This window comes from Mauremys reevesii, linkage group 19 (assembly GCF_016161935.1).
Source record: "Mauremys reevesii isolate NIE-2019 linkage group 19, ASM1616193v1, whole genome shotgun sequence".
In the NCBI taxonomy this organism is placed as follows: domain Eukaryota; kingdom Metazoa; phylum Chordata; order Testudines; family Geoemydidae; genus Mauremys; species Mauremys reevesii.
Window position 1 is genome coordinate 18,913,918 of NC_052641.1, and position 21,344 is coordinate 18,935,261.

The window sequence follows — 21,344 nt, forward strand, 5'->3', positions numbered from 1 at the left end:
AATGCGCCCCACAACTGTGCAGGGGAGACTCCCACTCTGAAGGATTAGGAGCCAAGTGGTCCTACCTGTTGCCCCAGCCTTGTGAATTCCCCTTTCGGGGATTGAAGTGATGCATGGGCCTTTTACCAGCCCTCTGCCCATCAGTGAATTTCACTCCGACTGGGGACAATGATTGGCCCATAGTTTTATATCAACATCCTTTCATGATCAACTACTTGTTCTAAACGGTTGGCTCATTAATAGAAGCAGAAGGCTCTGTTTAACTAGCTCGCGGGCTGTGTTATTTCACAGGTGGCACAGAATAGCCATCAGCGTACAGAAGAAAAACGTCACTTTGGTTTTGGACTGTAAAAAGAAGGTAACTAAGTTCTTGGACAGAAGTGATCACCCCATCATTGACGTCAACGGCATCATTGTGTTTGGAACCAGGATACTGGATGAGGAAGTCTTTGAGGTAAGACACGGATGTAAGCTGTGGCCTGGGGGTGAGAGGGAGATGCTGTACAAAGCCTTTGGGCTGCTGTTCTGGTTGATGAATGGTTTATAAAGCTCATTGCTGCGACTCATCATGGGGCTTGGTTTTTTTGTTTGTTTGTTTGTTTTAAGCCTAATTGTTAAATGCAGGGTAGGACGTTATTTATTGGATATAATGTCTATTTTAATAGTGATCAGAATTGTGGGCCAGATCCTCAGATGGGTAAATTAGCTGATTCCAATAGAGTGACACTGATAAATCTGGCCCTTAGAGAGTTTTTTTTTTTTTAATTAAACTGCCTCTGAATCTGGCTTTCACATTCACATGATCCCGTGGAAGGTAAAATTGGGATTTAACTGGCACTGGAGGGTCTTTCTCAAGCAGTGCATGCATTTTGAAACTCAGCGGCTAGGCTGAATGCAATGTTTAAGCAGAGTTCAGTAATGTAAAGCCTATAAACTGACTGTCTGGGCCAGTTGATAGAGTGGCTTCTCTTAAAATCAGAATCTTATCCCACTTGGCCGAGAATCATCACATTTTATAGAGTCCCATTTTAGCCATTTGAAATGGGTTCTGGGAACCTTTCCCCTTGCTTGTCGGTGTCGTTTAAATCAGGCTGTCCTTCCCTTGCTTTGATTCTGGTCAAGAATACAAACAAGGAGTCTGTGTTTCTGCAATTTCAGGACATTGGTTTGCCCTAGTGTGTGGATCAGGGCTCTGACCTTAATAACAATGAGGTTTCCATTCGTTCCTGCTTTGTGGTGTTTTCTCTGGCTTGGAAGTGAAGGCTGAGGAAGGCAATTCCTTGCTTAGCACAGTGCTGCTCTCAAGACTATAAGGCCTGGCTAGGGAGAGGTGCTACCACTTCCATGGGCATGACCTTGAACCCTGATCTCGTGCCCTAAGACACAACAAAGCTGCTGCATCGCCAGACTGAGTGGGTGCCTCCCTTCCCGCCCACAGCCGTTGCATTGGACAATGCTAGGTACAGCTGGGTGAATAATTCATGAAGAATTTCAGCAAAGTGTTGCCTCTTTTTCCAGTCACAAAGTGTCCACAAGCAGAGAGCGGCTTTCTCTTAGTACTATTAGAAGTTTGAAATTATTGGCCCAGTGGTTTCTGTAAACAATTCTTCGTCTGTGGAATAGGCCTCTGAGCATTTGCTATTCAGGTTTGTGACAGAGGCAGCCAGGCATAGGAGTTTAGTCAGATATGGGGGAGATGGAGATCTGTGATTCTTTCCAGAGTTCGGCAGCTAGACTGATATGTGAACATCACAATAAACCTCAGGCAAGCTGCAGTTTCAGAGATCCTGTCTACTCTTTTGCCTGTATATGTCCAGGAGTATTGGATTCTCATTTGCACAAGTATAAATAAAGAGTAACGCTATTGAAGTCAATGGAGCAAAGCTGTTGTAGGTGGATGCAGAATTAGGCCCATTACGTTTTGCAGCTCATCCTTCATTAGTTTATTGCATTTGTTTGGAGCTGGAGTTGAGTGCGCTTCATGGAGCAAATTGAGCATTGCATGCAAGGTTCCTGCAACAATATGAATAATTATGGCTCAGTGAAGTCACCTCTAGTCAGCACTGTGCTATCTGTGACTTGGAAAGAAAGTCCTATGGCTGTTTAATGTTACTTACATTTGGAAGGTCTGCTGTAAACAGTGCAAAAATGCATTGACCCAACATCACTATAACTCAGCTAGAAGAGGGTTATGACTGTATCTCTAACTGCATTAAATGAACAGACATTTCCTGGGAAGATTAACAATTAAAGGGGAAAGTAAAAGCTGGATTTAATGGGCACTGAAGTTGTTTTTCTAAAGTGCTGGATGTGCTTCCAGAAAAAGTCAGTAACCAGACTGAATGCTGCATTTCAGCAGATTTGTTATGTAAAGCAGAGAACTTTACTGGAGACCTGGTCCTGTGCACCTAGCAGATCCTCTTAAAGAAATCAGAGTCTTATCCAAGTTAGGTAAGAAGCTCGCATTTTTATAGGATCTTTTTTCGCCATTCGAAAAGGCATCTCCTCCATTGTTATAAAACAAAACCAAACCAAACCACACCCGACAAACCAACAAAAAACCCACCTGTGAAGTAGCCTGGTGAAAAGGGCTCCTGGGTGGAATTGCATATTCTGTTCCATTTCTCATTAAACTGTAATGGGATCCTCCATGGTAGTCAATTTATGGGCTGTCTGGTGTTGATATGAAACTATGCACAACAGAAGATGAATAGGACTGAAGTCATGAGGTTTTCTTTACTGTCCCAAAAGCTTGACATATCTCCAAACAGCCTGGCTTTAATTGTCAGCTGGAAACGAGACTTCACAGCCACCTTACTAAACAACAAGAGCATACATTTTTGCAGCTGGCAAAGCATTGCCAAACCGCTATCAGCCTTTCACAGGCAGTCAGACATGAGTGCCATCACTGGTAATGAAGTGCCTTTGATTGGAGCAGATTCATGGGACAAACGGACCCAGTGCTCCACTTAGCCAACAGCAAAGGAGGCTGTTTCGATGGTGCCGGCACGGATTGCAATATACATGTACCAAATGATTGCACACACAGAGAAGCCCAGAACTATTATTATAGCAGAAGAGGACAATTTATCAGAATACAAAAGCCTTCCCCTCAATATATGCTTTTCGTTTATTTTTCCTTTTTGCCTTCTCTGCCTAGCAAGCAAGATATTTCAACATGCACACACAAAAACATCAAGATGCCAATAGCTATAAATTGAATGTAATTAAAAGGTTTCATGAAGGCAGCAGACTGTAACCTAATTTCCTTCATTTCTCAGTAACCTAATTTCCTTCAGTCCATTCTCCCCCTCCCCCCGCAAGCTGCAGCTCTAAGCAGAAAGTATGTCTGAAGACAACCTTGGTTTGGGGCAATGGGAAAGAGATGTGAATCATTTAAAAAAAAAAAGCACACATTTCTAGAAAGTTTCTAATTTCTGGGCCCTGAATCCAGTAACAGAGACTGAAGCTTCTGTAGGTAAATTTTGCAAATCTCAGGGACCTAATAGTAGATTTTAGGTGTTTTCTACAGCTGTGGAGTTTTGTGGCTGTTACAAGTTTGTAGTTTGCACTGGGAACTTGTAATGACCCAGTTAACTGGGAATGGCAGCGTTTGGAGGGCTTAGGGCCTAGGCTGTCTTTGTTTCAACATGGTTCAGTGGGAGCTGAAAGTTAATGGAGTTCATATCATGTGCTTGTCTGAGTCTTCATCGGGACGAACCAAACTTGAATAGATTTTTGTTTTGGAAGCTGAAATTACTTAACTCAGAGGTGGACAAGGGTCACAAGCAAAGTGGAGCATGAGCAGTGTATTATGAAAAGGGTGACTTTCCATCGCATACTGTGTCAGAGGAATTGGTTTAGGGGAGTTTCACAATATTTCTCTAGCACAGCATTCTTCCAGTGGAAAAATGACTTCCTCTCATTAAAATTCAATCAGTTCCGAGGCTGTGTGGATCTCTCTGTAAAGCCCTCTGAATGCTGGGTAGGCTTGACAAGGGGCCAAGCCCACAGCCAGGCTACACAAGTTAAGTTTTGTGCTGCGATGTTGTTCAAAACAGATATTTATAAATGCTCAGAAATGTCAGGACAGGCCGTCATGCTGGGATTGGAAAGTGGCGGCTGGCCTCATGCTGGGAATGAGAGGACGATGTTATGAGACAGCAAAGAACCTTGCATGAGAGAGAGAAAAGAAATAGCCTATGCAGCAAGATAAATGCTTCTGTTTTTCCTCCTGAACTATAGTAACCAATGTTCCTGTAGCTTCAGTAATACTGAAAAATAGAAGCCACGTTGCCTCTACCTCCCCTGGTGTTTTGTTTGCTAGGGAGAATTTTTTTACATACATTAGAAATGCAGTGCTTTTTTATTAGATGCAAATCCCTCTGTGAGCCACAGGTTAAGAGCAGAGCTTATTGGAATTCACCCTTTCACCCCAACCCATAAAAAATTGTGACTTTTTTTTGTGAAAAATCCATTTTTTTTGGCTGAAAACCAAACATTTTTATTCAGAAATGCTGCTGTGCGTCCTCACAGTAGTTGTAGTTCAGATGCCTCATGTTCAGATTCCTGTCAATGGAATGAGCTTCCTGGCCAGACCACACTTCCCATGATGCACCCCAATCTCCCTTCTTGGTGGAGCTGCCATCATGCATGATGGGAGTTCCATGGCCTCAGGGAATCCCGTCAGCTCTGGTCTTTGTTTTTTATGTGCACAGATTATGGGGAAAGGGAGAAACTCTGATGTTTGAGGACTCTGATCTGGCCAAATGTTCAATGTTTGGCGCTGATGCTGCTTTCTCAAATGCTGCATTTGTGCACGTACCATGGATAACTGTGTGCACGCTGGGCCAATGCTAGAAGCCCTCATTCAGTTTTTACTTTTTTTACACATACAAGGCTGCCATGGACTTCAGTGTGAGTTTTGCCTGGGAAGCTTGGCTTTGTGTGCCACTGTACTTTTATGGAATGTTATGCAACAAAGTCCTCAGTGCCGTTGCTTGTGTAGCCCAGAAAGTGTGTGCTGTTGCCAAGGAATTTTCACCTTCCGCAGCAGCCATTGCTGGGTTCGCTGGAGGGCAATGTCCTCTCTGGACTCTTCCTTTCCCATCAGGCTGCAGGGATTTGGCTGGAATGTTGCCTCACTTGACCAGCCAAGGATTGGCAAGGCTCTGACCTTACCCAGCTGACCGATGGGTTGCATGCTCCAGGATCACCCTGATGGCATTACTCAGAGGGATTCTTTTGTTAGACTTGCCATGTGTTTTGGAAAATCAGCTAAGCTAAGCTGAGGGACCGTGTCATTTTAGTTTTGGAGAACAAGAAACCCTAGGAGGAAAATAAAGTTTATCCCCCATTATTCTGTAAGGTTTATGGCACTAGGTTTCCTTCCCAGAGGTGGCTGTATTACAGAAGTGGATGAAGTAATCCCCGCCCATACACTTCAGGATCTTTCTGAATGAAATGTGCCACAGGATGACATTGGAACCCGAGTACCATGGCCATCAATGGAGTGGATCAGATTAGACAGAAAGAGCATGCAGTGCCTTATGAAAAAGTCCTACAAAATTTAAAAGAAAATGATCGTCTTTGTTTAGGTGATTTTGAACCAGTGTATAGAATTTAATAAAGAATTGTATCCCTGCAAGAGCGTGCTATTTAGAAGACCGCTATAGGAAATATATCATTTGCTATTCAATTTGGTGGGCTAGATTCTAACGACACTGCATGATTAGTAATTCAACTACACTGATCAACGTGACTATGCTAGGTGGAACTTCTTGTGAGTACTAAAGAAGTTCTATTTCATAGAATCCTATAGGGTTCATACCTATTAAATTTTGTAGGGCTTTCCCACAAAGAGTATGGTGTTGTTATAACCATTAAACATGCTTTTCTTGTTTTGTCATTGTCTTGTTAGAGTAGATCATAATGTTCGGTTCTCAAGACTTCAGTGCTAAATGAAGTTAGTGGGTAACATTAGTACACAGAAAAGCCCTACATCTATATATGTTGTTGTTAAGCTTAATGTCTTTTACAGTTGGCTTCTCCAGAAACAGAATGAGCTGATTCTGGCCAGCCGAATATTTTAACTGTATCTCATTGGTCTAGTCGGCTCTGTAACACCAACCGTTCCCTTCTCAGGCTGCCAAACACGGTGCACAATAAGTCAGCGGATTTTATGCATCTACGTACCTTGCCCTGCCAAGGCAGGGAAATTGTGAACGGCTGATGCGTGGGGACCAGCAGAAAAATTTGTCATTAGCGAATACCAACTCTTTGTCCTGAGATGAGAGGTGTTGTGCTGCTGGTTTTTTGGATGATACTAAAAGGATGGTGCTTTTTATTCCTTTTCCTGTTTTTACTTTTTCTAAGAGCGCTAGTGATATCAAGACATCAGAAATAATGGGAAGACCTTTTGCGCCAGGTTAAACCAGAAAGTCTGGGCAAGATGCCAGATGGGCCTTTAAGGTGTTGAATGTTCCAGGGAGCAGCAAGATGAAAGAAAATAGAAATGTCAGTGTTCTTAGCTGAAACCTTGGTGCTATTCTGCTATCTCATTGAAATGCCAGTTTACCTTTAATCCTGTGCTTTGTTTACACTTAAAAAAAAAGACTGCTGAAGTTAATAATCCCTGCTTTAATCTCACTGTATTCATGGTTCCTCGAGAGTCCCTTCACTCATGCTGGATTTTTAGCATTTCAAACTTGAGAGATGTGTCATATTTGAAGATGCTTACCTGGATTATTTTTGCTGTCCAATCTGCCAGGCTGGTAGCTGGCTACTAAATTAACATGATGGTTTGGTTTGGTTTCCCGCGCTAGTGCAATGTGAACTGAGCTATGGAATCCTGGCCTTGAAAGCTCACGAGAGTAATTGGCTATCTAATAGGAAACAAGGTTTAGTGGTTAGAGGATGAGACAGACTCAGGACTCCATGGTGTTACTCCTGGCTCTAACAGGTTTCAGAGTGGTAGCCGTGTTAGTCTGTGTCAGCAAAAACAACGAGGAGTCCTTGTGGCACTTTAGAGACTAACACATTTATTTGGGCATAAGCTTAATTTGTTAGTCTCTAACGTGCCACAAGGACTCCTCGTTGTTCCAGCTCTAATACTGGGTCTTCAGCAAGTGTGGCACTTCGCTGTGCCTCTGTCTTCCCAAATGGAAAATAATAATACTGCTATCCTCACAGCGCGGAAAAGACGGTTAGATCATTAATATTTGTAATCTGAGAATCTCTGGATACTTTCCAGAGGGAAAATATGATGTATAAACAGGACCCCAGCTACAGGGTTTGTATCGTAGTCAGATCTGGATCCACACTTCCCTAAAGTTTGGGTCTCTTCTGTGTTCCTGTTTGCAACAATCTGTCATATGAATATGAACGGAAATTGTGATCACAGAGGCAGTGCAGTAGGAAAATGTACTTTTCTTTTTAAGTCCAACAACAAGGGCCCAGTTCCTGTAAAGCCTGACGTACGTCAGTGGCACCGTTGATTTGAAAGGGTATGTCTGCACTGGAGCCGGAGGCATAAATTCCAGCAGGAGGAGACTGAGCTAGCCCGGTAAAAATAGAAGTGCAGGCATGAGAGCGCAGGCGTTGGGAAGGGCTAGCTGCCCCGAGGATGATCCCATCTGAGACACTAGGCATGCACTTGGATGGAGAGCTCCGCCCACTGCTATTTTTAGTGTGCTAGCTCTGTCGGAGCTAGTGTGGGTATGTCCTCTAGAGTGGAGATTTACACCTGCAGATTGAAGTCTAGACATACCCGAAGAGACCCCCAAGCATAACATTGAGCATATGCACACATTTTTGCAGGATTTGGGCCTAATTCAGGGGGCCGAAGGAAACTTGGTTGAACTCGTGCTTATTTGCTTTATATGAGCCTCCGTAGAGGGGTTTTATTTTTTAATCAGAAATGTACTAACCTAAATTTCTCTGTTAGGATGAACCACAGACCCATACTCCGATGTATTTTTCACTACTTCAGTAGACTGCTGCAAGAAGCTAATTTACAGCTCTGGCTACTTGCTTTATTGGTCCTGCCAACTCTGATTTCACCTCTTCTGCTGCAAAGCCTTTAAGGGAATGCGAGGGGAGTCAACATTTAAAGCCACAAGTATATAACATGGCATGGAATGATGGAAAATAAAACATTCTGAGCCAGCCTCTTTATTAAACATATCTATAACTCTCCCTGATCTCCTAGTAATTCATGATTTTAATAGTTGGGTTTCTCTTCACTTGATCCGCTATTGTTATTTCAAGGGAGCCTTTCTGGTGCAATGGTGTGCTCATAGCATATGGATTAAATCACCAAGTTAGGCTCTTTCAGAGTCGCAGTGGTGCCTAGAAAATGTCAACAGCCATCTGAATGTCTGTCACTGGAAAGGCGCACGATTAACGATGAGGTTTTTGTGCCACAATCCAAGCAATGTTGTCAATCCAATCAAAACCAAAACATGTAATATTTGGCCTCACTTGGGGAGCGCTTACATACAGGATTGCCTCACAGAGGGAAAATGTCTTGTTTTGTCAGTGTATATATAATAGCGAGAGCTGTATACAATGCTAAAGAAGAATTGTGACTTTTGCAAATTGTTTTCTGGTAATGTGGACTTCAGATTACTTGTGTTTGAATACCTAAAGTGACACCATTTCATATTACTTGAATGAGCCTATAAAGGTTAGGCACCTGTGGAAGAGAGAGTCTTAAGATTTGGATGGAAACATTAAATTAATTGTCTCTTACTACACACACGTTTGCTCAAACTCTCCATTTCGTTTAGATTTACTGGGGGATTAATGGTTTTGAACTCTGGGCTTCAGTAAAGCTTTGTGATTGACTGAGGCAGTCTGTGATGCACAGGCCTGTCAGTAATGGTCAGAGAATGTCAAGATATAGGGCTTTTTCTTTGTACTTCCTGATTTTGAGTTATAAAATCCATGTGATAATCTGTATAAAACACTCCATGTTGTGCATGTGTGGATAATTACTGCCGCTCTCTGGGGCTCAATTCTGCTTGGCCTCTGTGTGCTTATAGTGCCAGTTGAGACATGCCTTATTGTTCAAGCAGATCATAAAAAACACTCTTATTAAGGTATAATAATTAGGTGGTGGATAGTTTACCTTTTAATGTGGCCAAGTTGTGTGCCTAGCCTAGCAAAGGAAGTGATCTTATTGCTATTTTCCTCCTCCCCCCTTCTCTTCTCTTGTTTACTACCCACACTTGCTGCATTTTATCTTAAACTAAGCCCTAGTCCTTGCACTAAGATCTGCATGAGTGCATTGGTCAGCTGGCATGGATCTCATGTCCATATCAGTGCCTTGGGTGGCCAGGCTCTTCTTCAGGGCAGGGGATGTCTCTTAATGTGTGTCTGTGCAGCACCTGGCACAATCAGGATTCAGTTGTGATTTCTCTTAATGTGTGTCTGTGCAGCACCTGGCACAATCAGGATTCAGTTGTGATTAAGGTCTCACAGTTCAGATCATACTTATGCGTAACTGTAACGACGCATAGAAAGAGAAGGGAAACGTGTCGAGCCGTTAAAGTGCAGAACTGGCAGAGAGGAAATTAGAGCTGGCTCAAAAGCGGGTTGCCACTTTCGCAAAAAATATCAGGAGAAAATTGATTCTTTTTAGTCGAAGTTTGAATGTTCTAAAACACTGGACCAGTGCTAGAGGGAATCGGGCTTTTGTGGAATCTTAGGAAAGTCACTTAAGAAGTCTTCATTCTAGAATGCCCTCCTTAAAGATAGTGATACCTATTGCCCAGGTCGGGGGCAGGCGGTGGGGGAGAGGTCTAATGGCTGACATTTTCAAACGCACCTAGGGGAGTTCTGAGTACAAGCCCCTCTTACATTCAATGAGACTTTTGGGGGAGCCTTTCAAAGGCCCAAATGGCATTTAACTCCCATTGAAAGCCTATGGGAGTTAGGCACCTGCCTGAAAATTTTAGTTTAAAGATCTCCCCGATGCTTCTAACTCCTTTTAGTGCTTTGAAAATGTCATCCTAATGCATTAATGTTCTTAGAGTGCTTTAGGGTCCTCGGAATGAAGGTGCTGTAGAAAGCATTATTACCGTATTTATTATCTAAACCAGTGATACTCAGACCTCAGTGGTTCAGGAGCCACAATTAGCAATCAGCATTACCCAAAAGAGTCACAGTAGTGTGAATTCATGGTTTCACTTACTATTTTATATATCTATCTATAGATATATAAACTTTTTCTCACAGCAAAATGACTGACCAAGTATTCTACAGTTGGTTAATAACATGGTAAAAGCATCCTGACTGGTTAATAATTAAATCACACAGGGTTTCAATATGTTCTGCAAAGAGCCGCGGGAGACTCATTAAAGAGCCAGAACTTGGTTGGTTGAGCTCAGTGTTGTTTCTCCCCCTCATTTCTGGAACATGGTATATTTCGCAACAACCTGCCCGCACACTTTCATTTGGAAATTGCCTAATTGGAAAACAAACAAACAAGAACATACTTGGGATAGCAGGAAGTTTAAGCCTTATTTTGCTTCACTAGCAACCTCTGTTGCCCAACCAATGAGCAGCACTGATGAGCTCCAGGCAGTTTGGAGGAGATCTGTACATGTATGTGCGAAGCCTGCTAACAGGGAGGAAGCATGGGGAAAACAGTAATACCATCCATGATGGGGCACAAGAACCTTTACTGCCTCTCCACCTATGGATAATGTGATCCAGGGTAGGTTAACTGTCCCTGGAGGCCCACCCTTGGGCTGGCCTTTGTCCAGAATTTCCCGAGGTTCAGGATGTCTCCTACTGAGAATCATCTGCCATGTGAAGCTTTCTAAAATGGTTTCTAAGAGTTTACTGGTTTCATGAAGTTAAACTTCATCCTTCAAGACTATTTCTGACCACCAAAGGGATTATGAGACTTGGGCAGCAAAATTCTGTATGTTTACTCCTGACATTTGCCTGGCAGAATTCTTCATTTGAACACTGGCTGTTGGCAAAAGATGACATCTGCAGGCTCATTATATTTGATGGATAACATTAGCTTTAGAATCGTTATTCTTTCAGCCTACAGTTTCATTTGTAATCCACTTTGTCCTGTTAATAATGAGAGAGCAAGAGAGAGAAGGTTTAGTCTGTTCCATGGAAATTATGAGATGCAGGATTCTGATCTTCTGCCCAGACGGGATGATGTAATGTTGGAAACCTGTCCCTTTGCAATGACATCATGCCAAGGTTTACAGTGGAGTTTCTGATCTGTATGTCCCTGAGGAGGAGAAGGCAGAAAGGGCTCCTGGAGTGGAAGAAGTACTGCAAAGTGATCTGACGTATTAAAATAACCCTGAAGAAGAGCGCAATTAGAGCATGTTTGGGGTTTTGGAGAGGTCGCTTTTCTCAGTTTCAACAAGGGGTAAAAGCCAAAAGCTCTTGCGGTTGGAACGAGGTTTCCAGCTGAAACTTATTGGCAGCATCACAACATGATACTTAAAAGCTATTGTTGGGAGTAACAGAGATAACATTGCTTTAGCCTTAGGGTCAGTGTATGTTTCCCATTTCTGCTAATTTGGGTACCTCATGCTCTATAGAAGGTCTTGCATAAATTACTTTTATTTGCATTACATAGAATTTCTGGATCATAAGCCCATTCATTGGAGATACTCTCCCTTTTCCCTTACATTTGAAGAAGTGGATGGACTCGTTTAGTGTGCTCACGTTGCTGTGCCTACTCTAAGCATCTGCTACAATCTCCCATGAGCTAATTGCTGGGGAGTTGGGGTTTCTCATTGAGGCAAGAGGAAAAAAAATATGAAACAAATAGTTGGGAAACAAAGGATAATGTATGTCAGCTCAGTCCAGGTATGCATCAGTGCTTAGGCTGACATATCTATGGGACTTTTACCTCTTTGGGTTTTAGTCCAGGGCTCAGATTTTGCAGTGCAGGGCTGAAGGCTTGGTCCTGTGGTGGTTGTGCATACAAAACCTTTTGTTGACTTTAAGTGAAGCCTCTCAGAAGAAGCCCTACCCTGGGTGTTCTCCCCATTTCAGGCACTGATGGATGGAACAGTAGCTCTGGCACTGAACATCAGGAAGGCTCGTTGTGATGCCAAAATAGTACAGGCTGGTAACTTATCATTGTGGGGTCACATCCTGAGGTATTCCCTCAGGCTAGGTTGTGGTGATGAGAGGACAGCATGGAGCTGCATTGGCTCAGAAGAAGTACTGAGGGTTTTTTTTGTCTTGGTTCTTCTCCTTGCACACAGTGGATGTGTAGTGTGCCCCATTAGACTGTCTCTTGTTCACCTGTCCCATGCCCCAGACTAGTGCGGAAGGGACCCCTCCTTGACATGTGGGGAGAAGTTTGTGGGGAGCATGAATCAGCCCCCAGAGTGCAGAGCCTGCTGTTGTGGGAGAGGCCATTGTGCATCCATGCACGTGGGGCTGGGGGTATCTTCTACATGGCCATGCACACGATGGCTTACTTTGTCTGTAAAGAAACTCCCATTGACTTTAAAAGAATTTCCCCTTTGTAAGGACTGAGTAAGCATTGGGGGCCTGATTCTTCCCTGCCTTGCCCAAGCATTGAATTCATTTATACCAGTGAAAGTGGGTATAAGATGCACCCATTCTGATCAGCCAGCATTTCATACCTGTGTTGCACAGCTGTAGATGAATTCCCAAGGGACATAGCAGGGAAGAATCAGAATGTAGACTACTGTTGGCTTAAATCCTACACTTCTGCATTAAGTTGTGTTGGTTTGTTCCAGTGTAAGGTTTCTTGAAGGTAGTAATTACCTTGTAACAGCATTCACTGTATGTGATGAGGAAGGGAGCACACACTAGCAGTTTCTTATGCAAAAGACATTTGATCGTAACAATACACATGGAGTGAAATCCTGTCTCCTTTCTCGCTGGATCCTGATGTAAGTAACCACCCACTGAAACAAGGACTGAGTAAACACAGCAAGTTTTGATCCAGCATAAATAAACTGTGCTTGTAAGAGCCTCTGTTAATCGACAGTGTTCTGCCCACTCCCCATTCATTTTGGTATGAACAGATGAAACACATGTTCATTCCACATGGTGGTTTTTTTTTTTTAAACAGTCTGGGCTCCTTGCCAAAACGCAAAGGAAAATCATCGACTGCTCCAGACATCCCTAGCGTGCAGGTGTATTACTTACTCCTAATGGAGACAGTCAGAATCGAATTTATATGTTTGCAACAAACACACCACCCCAGAGATGGGAGCTGGAAGGAGATATTCCTAATGAGTTGTGCAGAAGATTGGAAGGAGCTCGTTCGGGTTTTTGTTGTGTGCATGTGTTTTCTGAATCAGCTGCCTCCAAGAAACATGGAAAAAATGGCTCTAGCTGAGCTTGTTGTTTTCAAAGTGTAGCCACATACTGGTCACAGATGAGGAGGTTCATGGCTGCTGCAGTGAAACATACATAGAGATGAGAGAATCACTGGTGGTGAATAATATATTTGCTGAATTTTGCCTTTTTCTCCACTTGGAATGTCTGCAAACAGCAATATTTTCCCTGGAGTTTATGTATCATTTGAGCAAAATTTTTTCTGCAAATGTTGATGACTCGTTATCCCTTGCTGTATATTCTATATATTCTGTATCTTGAGATCTGAGCTGTGGTACATAGCTATGATTCACCGCATAAGTCACATGGCAATATTTATGTTGGATGTCACTTTTATAACCAGATTTCTGATGTAGATTTACAAAAGTGCTTTTATTGAGTTTTCAAGCCTGCAAACTAAAAATGCTCTTTTTGGATGAGATTCACCATGTGTAGAAAAGTGCATGCATTGCTTAAGTCCTCTTCTCACTGGTAGCTCAGGTTCTAAACAGGATTAGATGTTTAGCCAGGGGGATATCTGTTGATATGTGCAGGACTGAACATTGCCAAGTTTAAATGGGACTTAAGGGATATTTGAGTCTTGATGCAAGCCCACTGTACAGGGATGCATTTCTCCCTCAGTGGACATTAATGCTGCTGAAAGTCGATTGAATGAATATTTGTGAACACCCTAAAGGGAAATCATTTAAAAATTCAAATGAATATTCCTGGAATCTCCTTCTACCCTCCCTTGTGTTAACTTAGCTGTAAATATACACTCTTATCTCTGTCTGCTGGAAAGCACTGGCCAAACTTGCACCAATAGTTGAAATCATAGCAGCATCTTCTCTTAGGATGACCACATGTCCCGATATTATAGGGACAGTCCTGATTTTTGGGTCTTTTTCTTATATTGGTTCCTATTACCCCCCACCCTCTGTCCCGATTTTTCACATTTGCTGTCTGGTCACCCTATCTCCTCTGTTGGTGGCCACAGCAGATGCTCTGTGCTGAGCACTCTGTAGTTAGGTGATAAGCCCCTAATATGCGTCAGAAAAAAATTCCTTCCTGACCAGAACTTTTGCAATAAATTCAACTCTGAGCATGTGAAGAGAGAGATCCTCATGGCTAAGCATCTAATCCTCTTTATATCCCGAGATAACTTTGGGAGCCAACTTTCCCCCCACCCTCCTTTAATCTGGGAAACTGGATTCTGTCCTTACCTCTTGAGGCAGAAAATTCAGAGAGCTGATTAAAAGCCTCTGCGTATATTTAGAGCTTGATCCTGTGCATGCATAAACTCAAGGTAACGAGTGATGATCAAGCCAGGAAGCTCAGGGGAAACCCATCCTGCAGGGAGGAGAGTGCTGCTGTATAGCTTCCGAATTACTCCTGTAATAGCAGGATTCCAGCCTCAGAGGGGAGCCAGTAGCTAAATGCCTCATTAGTGTGATGAGGACCTCACTCAAGCCCACATCTCCTGAGACAGGCCCATGCCCCACCCCTTTATAACCTGATGTTCATGAATGCCAGGGGGCAGGCTGGAGGCTCACAAAGGACATTGCCTGGTGCTTACCCATATCTGCCCCCTCGCGCTTGCCCTTGGGGTGCACCGACCTTGTTCTCTCTGCTATGTGCCGTGCAAGGAGTTGAAGGGCCAATGATCTAGTGCTTAACTGTATCTGCGTCAACACGTAGCCTTTGCTGTTGCTTGTGATGCAGTGTAAAACCCTGGCACTCCCAGCTGTGCAACACAGAAACACCTGCACAGCCCAAGCCCTTAGTATCACTCCTCCCCCCCCCGTCCCCTCCAAAACACCCACCAGATAGTGATTTTAGGGGTGGGAGGGAAGGAATAAGTGAGCGAGGTCTAGCATGCTGCCAGCATTATGGATCCACCGTTTGCAAAGTGGCTACAGGCCCAGACACTGGGGAGTTTGAGGCTTTCCAAAAGCAACCACTGGCTTCAGACCTGTCTGAGGACTTGGCTGGGTTTTAATATTGCTGTGTGGGAAGTTTTAGAGTCTAGGAAAAAAAATCAAACCATTTGGCTCCATCCATCCACTCTCCCATAGCTTGTAGCATGGCCGCTCCTGACACCTTAGCAGCGAAGCATTCCCTATCGCACAAGAAGAGCGCGCCGAGCACCCGGGAAACACATCAAGATGTTTTCTGGCAGTCTTGGGTGGGTTTTTTTTCCCCCACACACATAACCCAACTCAGCTCTTGCATGACTCATTGTAAAAGAATGTCAAAACAAGTGTAGGGATTTTAATTTGATTTGTTTTGGCTAACGGGGACATAGGAAACTGGGAATCAGATGCTATGGAGCAGTCACATTTGTATTGAAACACAGGCCTGAAACAACCTGCTGTGCTAGGGAGAAAAATTCTCCCATTGCCTGGTAGGTTGGGTTTTTTTAACTGTGTGGTAGATGGATGACAAGGGACCTGAGGACTTGTATTGAGCAGTGTTAGTTGGGGGTTTGGTAACTAAACTCAGCTGACAACGATATTAACGTGGCTTAACTGGTTGTGGCGGATGAGAACATACTAGGTGAAATCCATTTTTTAAACTGTTTGTGACAGACACTGTCTACTCTATTTGAAAATGTTGTTTGCAACAAACCATTGTCACATCATTCAGTCCAGACAAGCATTGGTTGGGGTGGTTGTTTGCAACACCTGAGAGGAGGTCTGTAGCTCAGGTCCAGCTGAACAGTCATGGGAGCTGTAATCTGTGGTGGTTTTCCCCTAGTATGGACAGCATCTGCATCAGTGTTGCTGCTCCTCCTATCATCATTCCCCAATGCTGTGCCTTGTCTTTGGCTTCAGCAATAGTACTGGGCATTATGGGATAGCTCCAGGAATCTCAGAATGCCACGCTATACCCGTAATTACAAGGCAAGCTGTATGTTAATGCACGAAAATAGTTCTGTGAAAAGCAATGAGGATTGCAGTTTGAAACGTTTTTCAAAATGGACTAAATGCTACCCCCAGAAGGATTGGTGTAAGACCGTAATACCTGTGTGAAACTGGAGTAATGCAAGTCTGAATTATACAATATTGTTGAGATACATATAGCTGGTGGTGAACAACTAGTCTCAAGTCTTCTCTGGTCTCTCATGGCCTCTCTTGTGTCTGCTTTTTGGGTGACAGGGATATTACACCTTTCCACTAGCTATGGCAGTGATGGGTCTGTGAGTCTTTTCCCCCCTCCAAACATCCTTGCTTTTCCTTATTTTTTCCTTTTGAGCTCTCACCCTAGCCCCTTCATTAGTCTTTCACCTTGAGATTTCACATCTGCACAATGAAGCATATCTCACGTGCAAATATGTTAGCTAGCATTAGGCCAAATCCTGAGGTCCTTTTTCAGCGCTTCTGTAAAGACTCTGAGCAGCTTTTCCCTGCTGTGCAGATACAGTCCACACACCACAGAAAGTCCAAATTCCCTCCTTTCCTGGGGGCTGGTCTTTGTGCACCAAGAAAACAATAAGATAATATATATATTAGTCTTCTCTTCAGGATTGACTGCTCCTATGGCTCCTCTCTCAAGATTGCTCAGCCCACACTCTAGTTCCTCTCTCCTTCTTAGCTATTCCCAATGTCTCTTATATCCAGCTGGGGGTAATGACCTGCTTCTGTGAGTCAGCAGAAGCCATTTAATCCTTTCCTAGCAGGTCAACACCTCCTCACAGGTTGGGGTATTTCAGGCAAACACTGCTACCCTGTTACCTAGGTCTGAGTAAAAACTGAGCGATGACCTCCGCTTTGGCCCCTGTAAAGCATCAGCAAATCTTCAAACCCATAACTTATCCCAACAACTTCTTTTTTTATTATGTACTAGCCACTGTGTAAGAGTCCCACTTACAGTGAGCTCCCATATTCAGCTTTGTGTGGATGGTTTCGCTAGCAGAATCTGATCTGCTCCCTAATTTCCATAGACTAAAGGAAAATTAATCAGTATAAAACTGAGGCCAGGAAATGCAATCAGTCAGAATGGAGCTAGAGGATACATGTTGTTCACCATATTGCCTGGGACAACGTGTGTGGTAGCTTGTAACAAGAGAGATTTTGCTTCCCAAATTGTCCTTCCCTTATAATTTACGTGCATGTAATGTTCATGCCATAATTGGGAAATAAAATCTATAGGAAAGAGGCAGCTGTTGCTTGGGTTACTAGCAGCTTATTTGACTTGGATACTGAGTAATCAGCATTCAGCCCAAGACTCGCTGTAGACCAGTGACATAAAGTGATTCATGGAATGGTAAAGAAAATATAGAACTTGAGTATGTGGTCAGGCGCTGCAGGACCACAAGAAGCAATTTAAGGCCGGGCAGCCTTTGGCAGCCTTTGGCTGTAATTTGGGCTCATTTGGAGTTTTCAGAGGCTGCCTGCTCCCTCAAGGTTGCTTCTCCTCTCCAATGAAAACTTTGCAATTTCCTTAGTTCATAATAGAATTGTAGCCTGGATAAAATCTCATTATCCAGAAAGACTGAACTGATTCCCTCAGCAAAACACCGCAGACAGCAGGGTGCCAACTACAACATCCAGCGCGTTGAGTCAGAGTGAGCTGTTGCCTGCTCCAATGAGCCCGACCAACGGAAAGGGAGGCCATATGCCTGGGGAGCACCAGAGATGGTGGCATCCAATGAGTTACAAGTAACCCTTAGGTAAGGCTTTGGTGGAATGATCAAGGGTTTGCGCTCCCAGACCCCAGGCAACCCTGATGTTCAAACTAAACCATTTTTGGAGGTTGGAAAATGTCTTGGACAATTTCGCTTCATCACTTTTCACATTCCTCCGGGTTTGCTAGCTCTGTTCAGGCCAGAGTCAGGAATGGAAGTGCCTTGAGAAGGGTCTGCCTGGTCACCTTATTCAGGATTGGGAAGGAATTTTCCTCCTCATGTAGTATTTCCAGTCCAGTCAGACACAGTTGGAGAGTTTGTTCGCATGGGACGCTCAGCCGAGTCTTTCAGACTCAAGGGTTCTGATATCCGGAATCTCTTTGGGGCTGAGACCATCTCTTTGTTCGGTGTCTGGACAGCACCGAGCACAGTGGGTCCTGGTCCGCGACTAGGGCTCCTGGGTGCTACCGCACTACAAATAATATGAAATAATAATGCAGGCTTTTGGATGCTCACCCAAGTAAAGTCCCGACCCCCAGTTTCAGAACCCCTGGGGTAAACGGATCTGGGAAGATGTGGGGCTGGATTTGCAAGGGCTCAGCACCCAAAATTTGGGCCGGATTTACAAAAGAGTTCGGTTCCCATCCAGGCAGCTAAATAAGGGCCAGACTTTAGGGCTTAGCAGCCAGCAGCTCCCATTGTGACACTTGTGGCTGCATTTGTCGTTCATTAGGCACTGGTTGGATCTATGCAGAGAGAACCAGGAAGTGGTGTTTTGGGGAAGGTCAGGGATGAAGTAATGCAAGCCAGTGCTGAGTTAAGGACAATTATTTCTTAATGAAATTAATTACTGGAACAGATTACCAGAGGATGTGGTGGAGTCCCTGTTTCCCAGAGTCTTTACCTCAAGATCAGATGTCATTTTTAAAAGGTATCTTTAGTTCACCCACATGTTGTTGGTCTGGATGAAGGAGTTGCTAGGTGGAGTCCTCTGGCCTATGTTATGCAGCAGATCTGATGAGACAATTCCACCGATCCTTTCTGGCCTTTAGACGGATATGTGAAATAACGTACATGTTGACAATCAAGCATTAGAGTGGGATAAAACTAACATAGAAAAGGTGTGTGTGTGTGTGTGTAGGGATATGTCTTCTCCCTCCAAAGAAACATTTACAAATGAAAACCAGCTGATATAGCAGCAAAGAGTCTTGTGGTACCTTATAGACTAACAGACGTTTTGGAGCATGAGCTTTCGTGGGTGAATACCCACTTCGTCAGATGCACCCACGAAAGCTCATGCTCCAAAACGTCTGTTAGTCTATAAGGTACCACAAGACTCTTTGCTGCTTTTACAGATCCAGACTAACACGGCTACGCCTCTGACAGCTGATATAAACCTTTAATTGATTGATACTGTCTGTGATAGACATGAAACTAGGATGTTGTTTTAGCATTGGCCATTGTTCCATCTTTTCCTCTTTCTCTCTCTTCCTCTCGGCTCTGTTAACCGCTAGTTAAAGAACGGACAGATCATAACAGACAAAGATAGCCATTCATTTTGTGCCATTTATTTCTCAAAGGCCGATTTTTTTTGTTTTGTTTTTTTGTTAGTTAGAAGTTGGACAGCAGAAGGTCAAACGGAGACAGTCCTCCTTTTATGTAAACGTCTGCCACAAATGTGCAGACTATCAGTTAATTTCTCTTCAACCATCGTGAATGCACGTTTTTGTAGATAAACCCGCCCATGCAGCCGTTGCCCCAACAACACTGACTTGCAGCTAGTCCAGGGGGAGGTGGGGCTCATTGCAAGAACAAAGCAATTAGCAGCTGATCTGGGATGTCAGGGCTGGAGTTGCTGCACTACAGAGCTCTTATTGCTGCTTCATGTGTGTGCTGCCTTGGGGTGCCTTTTTCCTGATGAGTGGGAGGCTCCCCTCTCGTTTTCCATGCCCCTCCTGGAGAGGAAAATGAAAATCCCGCATATCTGACAGCAATTGTGTATAATAAGTAACCTTATGTAGTAAGATTGCTTCTCATTGTGATAATATTGTGGTAGTGAAAACGATCACAAAGACACTGTCTGTCCCAGAGAGCACACACAGTGTACAATTTGGATGGTACACAACAGGTGAATATACGGACAAGAGAGGAGAAAAATAGTTTGGAGGACAAGCTAGTACTAGGGACGAATGCATTTGCATAGTACTTTAGTAATCACAGTGGTCGCAGTAGTCACAAGTGATCACTGGCCTAGCCAGTGGTTAATGTAACCATTTCTTGCCAGACTGGGTCAGACCAAAGGTCCATCTAGACCAGTAACCTGTCTTCTGACAGTGGCTAATGCTGGATGCTTCAGAGGGAATGAACAGCCCAGGCAATCGTCAAGTGGTCCATCCCCCGTCAAAGAATCTCAGAGTACTTTGCCAAGATGAATAAAATGCATTAGTCCCCTTTTAGTGGATTTAGAAACTGAGGCACGGGAGAGGTGATGGGGTGTATTTCCAGAAAAAACTGCCTCCTTTTCACAAGGACTGACATCCCATTAATTTTCAGACTCCCATTGGGAGTGGGTACAGAAGCGCCCAGATGCCATCAGAAAGGTTGGTTTCCTCATGGGATTTTTTGGCTTGACCAGAAGCAGCAGGTACTGGAAAATCTCATCCGACAGGTAGCCTGTGAGATTTCCTATCCAGTTTCGGAGACCCAAGAGGTTCGGGGAGTTTTTAGAAATGTCTGAACCCTGAAAAGGTTGGTGTTTGCCCATTTGCTGCTTAAGAAGCACATGTGTGGGTTGTGGCAGTGGCTGGAGAAGAACAGATATGAAGGCATTGCCTTCGCTGCCCCCAAAAGGTGAGTGTTTACAGTGAGATGACGCAATCTAGCGATCTCACTATAAAATCCTAGAGGAGACCAGGCTGTGAAATTTTTCCTGCAGAGTAGCTATGCGAGATCACTCCGGGAAGGTGAGGGGGAGTTTAGACCTCACTTAGTTACAGTGAGGTGAAAACTACCTGTGCCTTGTATCCACTGGGATATTACTGTGCAATAATTAACATAGATTACCTACGTCACTGTAAAAAAACAGCTTCTTTGGCAGGGAAGACTTGGCTGAGAGGAGTGTGGAGGGGCACTGCAGTGCCCTTGCTGGAGCAGCACTGATGTCTGGGTTGTTTTTGTTGCTCATTTTTTCTCTATCATAAATCAGTCTTTGGTTCAATGTGGCAGAAGTTCTGTGCTTACGAAGCAAAGATTTATACTCTGGTTTATTACATATTTATGAGCTTGGTGAAATCCTAAGAAATCGTCTGCGAATATGATTTTGAATGTTTTCCCTTGCTGCCTGTAATAGTATTAATGCCCTTCCTGTGTTCACTTT

The 21,344-nt window shown here is 43.7% G+C and overlaps 1 protein-coding gene across 1 annotated transcript in view; it reads left to right on the forward strand.

The window, feature by feature from the left end:
- The window catches only part of COL5A1 (collagen type V alpha 1 chain), a 238,371-nt gene that overhangs the window by 63,616 nt on the left and 153,411 nt on the right, over positions 1-21,344 (forward strand). The window contains exon 4 of the mRNA XM_039506169.1: positions 292-454. Within this exon, the coding sequence (XP_039362103.1) occupies positions 292-454 (163 nt within the window). The remainder of the gene's footprint in view (positions 1-291; positions 455-21,344) is intronic.